Raw genomic sequence first — 8,278 nt, forward strand, 5'->3', positions numbered from 1 at the left:
TTATCCATTGTACCAAACGAGGCCTAGGATTATCGATATACTATCATGCTTTTGTCCTTTTTTTAAAATTCTTATGAAGTATTGAGACTTGCGGGCTGCTGCCTATTAGCTTTCCTAGTTCAGTTAACAGTGAGAATTTTGTCAGTGAAAATTTAACATCAAGATAGGGACACGTGTCAATAATATATTAATCTAGCTTTTGTGTGTCAGAAAAGCTTACCAAAATTTTCTGACCCCACACCGACCTTTCTCTCTATGTTTATAAACTTTCCACCGCTAAAATACAAAATAGTACAACACAACTTGCCATCATCTATACTTTTTAAGCTTAACAAAAGCAGCCACCCTCCTTTGTTCCTCTTATTCTTCTTAAATCTTGAAAACATCTCTGTCTAAATATTTTGTTTGTTTGGATTAGGTATCTTATTGAACAAAATCTGAGAACCCTTTATTCTTTGCTTCTATTAGAAGAAGAAGCTGACTTTCATAACTTCAAGAAAAAGAGAGAAATTTGGAAAATGGATGTGGACTTTTGGGCTGCAAGAATAAATTCAGCTAGGCATCTCTCTGCTGTACAAACCAACAGGCTCAGCAATTATGGTATTTTATCAAATTGCAATACACGTTTTGTCTTAGGAAGTTTTTTGGACTTCTTACCTTATTGTTTCTGTTACTTTTAAATCCCCTGTTACATGGGTTTTAAGTACATTCTCTAATGATCTTTTGAGTATTTTGGATTAGAGTAGATGATTCTTTTCTGTTACTTTGTTCATTAATTGGATTACTAATTTATATACTCCCATTCCCTCCTTTACCAGATTTAGGAGTGTAATCTTTCTATTCTACTTTTCCTATTCTTGATTTGTCATTATGCAATTATATCTTTAACTAGAGCTGATTTGTCAGTTGGAAAAGAAATTCAGTTAAAGCTTGATTGGTTTGTGGTAGGAATTTATAGTATCTGAAAATGATGATTTATATGAGTAGCTCGAAAAGAAAGCAGAAATAAACCAATTTGGAGGTTTTGACATAGAAACTAACAACTCTATATCATGATAGAAGGGAGCTATGTCTCGTAAACATTTGTGACGCGCGTCATGTTAGTTGGGAAAACCTGTTTTGAACAAATATGGAAACTGAGAGAGACAAAATAATGAAGAAAACATTCCAAATTAGTTATACCCTTCTCAAGCTACCGTTGCATAAAGCAAAAAGTAAAACGGGAAGACATAGGATGTAGAAGATCAGAATATGTATGATGCTTATATATTTGGATTTATCAGTTGTCTTTGCTTTTTCCTTTAAGGAAGATATTGTGTGGTAAATGAGGTTTGGATGTTAGGACCATAAAGATTCTTTAGACTTCTCATGATTTTCAGATGCTTAACTCCTTGCTTTTTTCATCTTATTTTCCTCACTCCCTTTAGTAAGATTTCATGAAATTGGGAGATAATTTTAAATGAAAAAAATGAGTCAGACTTCCAACATCTACCCTGTGGATGGATTAATTTGCCATTCAACCTTTTTCACTTGGAAAAGATACTTATAACCATGAGGTGGATGACTTGCTATTCCACTTATTTATGCCCCAACTATTTGCTTTCAAAAGTCAGTTCCTAAACTTCAAAGCTCACAATGGTCTCTTTTGGAAATCAAGCAGATACTCTCTCAAATGTGGATAATACTGAAGGAGAAGGGGATGTAAGAGCCTGGTTCCCCTGCCCTTTCTGTTATGTAGAAATTGAAGTGCAGGTGCTTTGCAACCATTTGCAAGAAGAGCATTGCTTTGATTTCAAAAACGCGGTAATGTAGACATACTGAAGATGGTTTCTTATGTTACTTCTTAAAGAACATGTGTAGTGTTAAATGGAAAATGAACAATGAAACATACTAACTGTTTTTCTTGAACAGGTTTGTCCCATATGTGCTGCAACTTTAGGTAAAGATCCTCTGGGGCATTTTACAATGCAGCATGCACAATCAGTAAAGGTTAGCATAGTTCACAAGGAAAAAACATATATTTCCGATTATGAATCTATCAGCATGCAAATTTCTCTCTTTTCCCACCTTTTTTTTTCAGGGGAGGAGAAAATACCCGAAGTCAGGCTTTTGGAATAATGCTACTGCAATAAGTGGCAAGGATCCTCATGAAATAAATTCGCTCTTCTGCACAAATTTAATGGTTGGTCGCTACAATGTACAAGAACCTGCTCCTGATCCCCTTTTGCTGCCATTTCTCTGTAGCATGACACCTGATCCTAAAGATGATATACAAGATAAGTCTCCTGGTAGTGTTGCTGCTGCTCCTGATGTAGAAAGGTAAGAGTCGAGGAAAATTCATTTGATATGCAAGCGTATAATTATTCAGCTTTCCTGCAAATTTAACATAAAACAAACTGGTATAACAGTGCTAAATGTGAAATAATATGTAAGCAACCTTGCAAATCCTACTAAAAAAATTGTACCTGTCTGTATTAGTTGTCACTGGAATAAACAGAGAATCTATGTAGGTCACCGGTGTTCTGTCCCTCTTACTCAACCCAAAGCAAGTCAACTTCTTGAGAAACCAATGCATACTAGCTATTCAAAGTAGATTCAGCTTCTTTCTGGGGTTTACCATCTATAGTGCCCCCATCATGTTGAAGTTTGGACTTATCATCTTTGGCATACAAGAAGACAACCAGAGCACGGGAGTACTAGTAGCAAAGAATCCTTAAGTGAGTAAAAGATGAACGACTATGGTGATGAAAAGGCAGTGATGGACACATTAAACATGAAACGAAGGTACCATGACTTGAAATGTCCTATGAATTCTACCCTCGGCCCTTGAATTAAATGCCAAAATGGACCATTCTGAGGTATTATTGTTGTGGCAAACTATTGCTGTGTAAATTGCTTAATTTGACATGCAGGAGACTCTCTAGATTTATCAACTGATGGTCCAGATTGTGGATGTAATTAGTCTAATTATTTAGCTAGACAATTATTTTTCCTTTCTCCTATATGCTGCCCCCCCCCCCCTCTCCCTCTACAACCACAAGAACATCCCAGAGAAAAAGCGAGTGTCAAGAGGCAAGAGGCAAGAGGGAAACTAGTAGCGCAATTAATGATGGCTTTGACAGTAGGCTGACAGAAATCTATTTTTCTTCTGCAGCAGCAAGCTGCCAATATGTGATCCAGCTCTGGAAGAACAGTATGAAGAGAAAAGGCAAAGAGCTGCATTTATTCAAGAGCTTATTGCTTCAACTATCTTCTAAGACATGCATAACCAGACACAAGATTCCACCCAACGAAGAAAACAGTTTTAGACCATATGTGTATGAGAATAATGCTTCACAGAAACTTATAGGTGCTATATGTATCGGATTACTAGCTAAAATCTCAAATTATCTGTAACTTCATTCATGGCTAGAACCTATTTACATGAACACATATGCACTGGATAGTATTTGTATACAGACAATGCTAGTGAAAAATTGGGAGTTTTCAAGTGTGTTCATACATTGGTTAAGTTCAGATAGTAGGGATTACGGAGTAATTTATTTTCCTTCCCTAATATGTTTGTTCTGTAAATTCTTCATTGACTGTTTGGCAGAAGTTGACTAAAGATTTAGCATATACGCATTGAGTATAACGTTTCTTCAATATGCGAGGGTAATTAACTCCTATATCTGAATGCAAATCGAACCATTTAAAAAATAAATCATTTGTGTGAAGGGGCAAGTGCTGTAATCAGAAAGTGAAGTTCTTGATGGAGAAACATGTTGAAATTCTTCATTCAAAGTTGAAGCTGGCTTATCTCTCAAATATTTTCTCCCTTGCAACTCATAAATCACCATGATAATTTTAGAAGGCTGCATTATCTTTAATTCACATTCTCCTTGAAACAACTTTCTGCTTTAACGCAGTCATCATCTTGTATAGGAAACTCTATATAAGCACATTACTGTATATATAAGCACATTTGTTTAAAGATAATAGCTTGGGGAGAAAAAGAGTAACAATGAAAAGGGCGCTGGTAAGTTTGTGTGCTAAATGGTAGCACCGGTTAGCAGGGAGACAAAGCATGATCATCACTTCTTTTCCAGTTTTCCAATTCTGTAAGGTGCTTAAATTTCACATACCAGTATAATCTGAGGTTGTAGTTCTCCAATAAAGTATTAGCCAAGGCTCATAGTTAAAGAACGACCATGTTGGTCTACCAAAAGAGACCAACTATGTTCGCTGCTGGTTCTCCATTCTCATTTCCCTCCAAATAAGTTAACTGAATTTCGAAAATAATTGGTGAAAAGAAAAACAATCCAATCACCAATTCGAAAAAAGATCATATCATGGGGTAGCACAAGAACTTAGAGAACTCCAACAGTGTACACATTAAGACCATGAGTCCATGATCATCAACAGGTAACCAAAGGTATCAATCAATCAAACACATCTCAATCCCAAATTAGTTCCCACACAATTTCAAGTCTAGTAAGATTAACAAACACGAACTAGCATATTCAGCACAAAAAAAAAAAAAAAAAAAAAAAAACCCCACAGCGTGAATGCCTCAATGGTAAGTAAACTAACAAGCACCAAATACTGCACAAGGATGGTCCACAGCAATATAACTGGGACTGGCATTGGTCCTTTGCAATACCTACGCGAACTCAATTCTCCTTATTTTAAACCTTTTTTCTTTCAAGCCTAAATATTCCAGCATCACTCGCCAAATTCAGTAGCATCCCAAAATCAACTAGCCCTTTGACAAACCAATGTTCCCAAGAATGAAAAGTATTGAGATCAATGGTATTGATAGCCCACGTGCATTCGGCCAACATCATTTTTGACCGAATAGAGAAAGAGTATCACCTTTCTTTCATCTGTCCTTGCCCAAATGGTACCATTGCTTTATAAAATGAATCCAAGCCAAGTAGGAAAAAGGAAAAGATGATGAGCAAAGTGCAGGTCCTTGAAAGTTATCCAAGACGGTTATTTGTAACATTTTATGCCCAAAGGCAGGTCTTGCAAGAGTAATCCTATTCCTATACATCACAGTTCAGTAATAATAGCTATTGTTGAGAAGGCAAAAAGAAACTGATTGCACCCTCAGTTATAATACTTGTGCTTACAAACCCAAATGTCAATCAACAAGAGTACAGCCATAATAACTAGCCAAATAACCCTTGCAAAAATGGCATAACTCATGGGTGACATACAAGTGGTGCAGCAGGGAAAAGGAAGAAATATTTGGACTTAACGATATTTGCCATCATGAATGACATCAAACCAAAAATATTTGAAGAAATGTTGCTCTACCATTCATGGCAACACGAGTAGTGCGTGTTTGAGTCAAAACAAAAGGACTGCAAAGCTACAGTTGATAGGAAAAAGCTCAGTTCAGCAGCTTCACTTACACCACTTTAAACCGTAAACAACAAACGTTATATAACAAATTACATGCTATGACGCTCATTTTCACCAGATCCTACAAACAATCAACTCCGCATCAGAAATTGAAAACAATATCCACTATTTTTCCGGAAAGACATAACCAAAACTGTCAAATCCGGAGGTATACAAACACAGAGTCGTTCATTAGTTCAGCTTAGTAAAACATGCTTGCTAGTTATACAGCCAACGAGAACATCTTTCAAGCACGATTACAGCAACAAGCTGAAAAATGACAGCCAGTGAGAGCTTCTTTCGAGCATAATTAGAGGAACAAGCACGAAGGATGACACAACGGACCATTTCATTCTGAGGTTAATAAGCAATACGTATAAAACATGTTCTGTAGTGTAATTTCTAGTAGCTCATGTAAATAAATAAAGACCAAGGCAGATGAATCCCGACATAGAACCAACTGACCATTCTCAGAGGGATGATAAGCCACAATTGAGAATAACAATTAAGCATCACTTGACAAATTCTTATGAGGTTCTACAACATAATAGTTACATGGGTCCATCAATTCTAGTTTCTAAACAACCAAATGATGTTAAAAGAAAATATCTCAGTTTTTCTTTTCTTTTTGGGTGTTTCCTAGCAGCATTGATTCGTCAAAACAAATATCAAATGCACCTTACTTCATTGGCATGTTAAAATCGATATCAAACAAAAGTATGAATTTGTCCTGCGGGAAACTAAAGGTTACAAGAGACAAATGGTATCGTTCCTTTCAAACAAATGAAACATAAAGCAGCAAAACTGAAGCAAACTCTCAAAGGTCCACTATCATTGACTTATAACAAGATTTCTCCAACTAAACTATGATTCTAAAAGAAAAGAAGTAACCAAAAACTTTCATATATGACAACGGATTAAGAATATTGCATGACAAGGGCCGGACCATTTGAAGGGAAACGTGCAGCTGCTCGTTGATCACTCAATAATTTTCTGAATAACACCAGCTCCAACAGTCTTTCCTCCTTCCCTAATAGCAAATCTCATCCCTTGCTCACAAGCCACCGGCATAATAAGCTCAACCACCAAGTTCACACGATCACCAGGCATAACCATCTTAGATTCCTCTCCTTTGTCAGTCGTTATCGAAGTAACTTTCCCAGTCACATCAGTAGTCCTCATGTAAAACTGAGGCCTGTACCCCGAAAAAAAGGGGGAATGCCTACCACCCTCTTCCTTCTTCAACACATACACAATAGCTTCAAACTTTGTGTGAGGAGTAATACTTCCAGGTTTCGCCAACACCATTCCTCTCTGAATATCAATCTTCTGAATACCTCTCAACAATAACCCCACATTATCACCAGCCATTGCTTCATCCAAAATCTTCTGAAACATCTCAACCCCGGTAACAGTAGTACTCCTAGTATCCCTCAATCCTACAATATCAACCGTATCTCCGATCCTAACAGTCCCTCTCTCTACCCTCCCTGTCGCAACCGTACCTCTACCAGTAATCGAAAACACATCTTCAATAGCCATTAAAAAAGGCAACTCAGTTTGTCTTTGTGGAATAGGGATATAACTATCAACATTATCCATTAACTCATAAATCTTATCAACCCACTGATTTTCACCTCTTTTAATACTAGGATTCGCCATCAACGCTTCTAAAGCCAATAAAGCAGAACCCGACACAATAGGAATATCATCACCAGGAAACTCATAACTAGACAAAAGCTCTCTTACCTCCAATTCAACAAGTTGAAGTAACTCTTCATCATCAACCTGATCTTGTTTATTCAAGAACACAACCATATTAGGAACACCAACTTGTTTAGCAAGCAAAATATGTTCTTTTGTCTGTGGCATTGGTCCATCAGCACCTGAACAAACAAGTATAGCACCATCCATTTGGGCAGCACCAGTAATCATATTCTTAACATAATCAGCATGACCAGGGCAGTCCACGTGTGCATAATGTCGATTTTCGGTTTCATATTCAACTGTAGCAGTGTTTATTGTAATACCACGGGCACGTTCTTCTGGGGCAGCATCAATTTCATCGTATTTTTTTGGGGCGGAGTTACCTAAAGAGGCAAGCGCCATGGTTAAAGCTGCAGTAAGTGTGGTTTTACCATGGTCGACGTGGCCAATAGTACCAATGTTGACGTGGGGTTTTTTTCTTTCGAATTTGCCACGTGCTGCACGGAGAGTGAAGCGGCGTTGTTGGTGGTGGGTGGTGGGAGAAGTGGGGGTGGTGGGTGAGTGGAGGAAAAGGGTTGAGAAATTTGGGGTAAAAGAAGAGGATAGGATAAGTTTGGAGGGTTTAAGGGTATTGTTAGTTGAAGGGTTTATGAGTTTAGTTGAACAAGTGGTGGCGGTGGCAGTTGTTGCTGAAATTGAAGCCATGGATAAGAGTGAATAAATACTCAAATTGAAGTTTTTGGGAGAGAAAAGAGAGTGAGAATTTGGGATTTGAAAGAAATTGGGCGAGAAGAAGGGGATAACAGTGTTTATATGCTTTGGCAGGACAAAATGGGGCCTCTGGTGTGTACTTATTTGGGGGATTTTTCTATCAATCTCTACCTATATTGGATAACACATGAAATCCAATGTCTTTATGTGCTGTTTTCCCTCGAAGTATACTCAATTTTTCAATTAGTTCTTTTACCATTGCAATAATTTATTCAGTGTTGAGATCCGAAATGTCATTTTTTTTTCCCATTTAGTGGAGGTGACCATCCACATTTATTGGCGCCCCTTTGATGTAATACATTGATTTTGATGTTTAAATGTTTAATTTTCAAATAAACAATATAAAAGCTAATCATTTTCACGGATGTGAATCCTAACTTTAAGGTCTTACTTGTGGTATCTTGAAATTAAT

General features: G+C 37.2%; 2 protein-coding genes across 7 annotated transcripts; one reads left to right on the forward strand and one right to left on the reverse strand.

Annotated features, from left to right (window-relative positions):
* Positions 1–275: 275 nt before the first annotated feature.
* On the forward strand, positions 276–3,536 carry LOC132055998 (protein DEHYDRATION-INDUCED 19 homolog 5-like). 6 transcript variants are annotated; one of them, XR_009414701.1, is made up of 6 exons: positions 279–600; positions 1,658–1,803; positions 1,912–1,989; positions 2,081–2,319; positions 2,511–2,858; positions 3,155–3,536. XR_009414701.1 is itself a non-coding variant. In XM_059448041.1 (5 exons), the coding sequence occupies exons 1-5, from the start codon at positions 519–521 to the stop codon at positions 3,255–3,257; spliced, it is 645 nt and encodes a 214-aa protein (XP_059304024.1). In that variant the 5' UTR covers positions 276–518; the 3' UTR covers positions 3,258–3,536. The 6 variants fall into 6 exon arrangements, 3 of the variants coding, with proteins under 3 accessions (XP_059304024.1, XP_059304022.1, XP_059304023.1); XR_009414700.1 differs by having other exon boundaries at positions 2,511–2,784; XR_009414702.1 differs by having other exon boundaries at positions 2,511–2,784; positions 3,158–3,536.
* A 2,601-nt stretch (positions 3,537–6,137) lies between these two features.
* Positions 6,138–7,961, reverse strand: LOC132055999 (elongation factor Tu, chloroplastic). The gene has a single exon (XM_059448042.1). It carries the CDS (start codon positions 7,798–7,800, stop codon positions 6,367–6,369), a length of 1,434 nt encoding a protein of 477 aa, XP_059304025.1. The 5' UTR covers positions 7,801–7,961; the 3' UTR covers positions 6,138–6,366.
* Positions 7,962–8,278: the final 317 nt, after the last annotated feature.

The sequence above is a fragment of the Lycium ferocissimum genome, chromosome 5, assembly GCF_029784015.1.
Source record: "Lycium ferocissimum isolate CSIRO_LF1 chromosome 5, AGI_CSIRO_Lferr_CH_V1, whole genome shotgun sequence".
NCBI classification, from domain to species: Eukaryota; Viridiplantae; Streptophyta; class Magnoliopsida; order Solanales; family Solanaceae; genus Lycium; species Lycium ferocissimum.

Coding starts and splice junctions, on each gene's coding strand:
- LOC132055998 (XM_059448039.1), top strand. CDS start 519: ATGGATGTGGACTTTTGGGCTGCAAGAATAAATTCAGCTAGGCATCTC. Junction 601..1,657: donor CAACAGGCTCAGCAATTATG/GTATTTTATCAA, acceptor TTGGAAATCAAG/CAGATACTCTCTCAAATGTG. Junction 1,804..1,911: donor GCTTTGATTTCAAAAACGCG/GTAATGTAGACA, acceptor TTTCTTGAACAG/GTTTGTCCCATATGTGCTGC.
- LOC132055999 (XM_059448042.1), bottom strand. CDS start 7,800: ATGGCTTCAATTTCAGCAACAACTGCCACCGCCACCACTTGTTCAACT.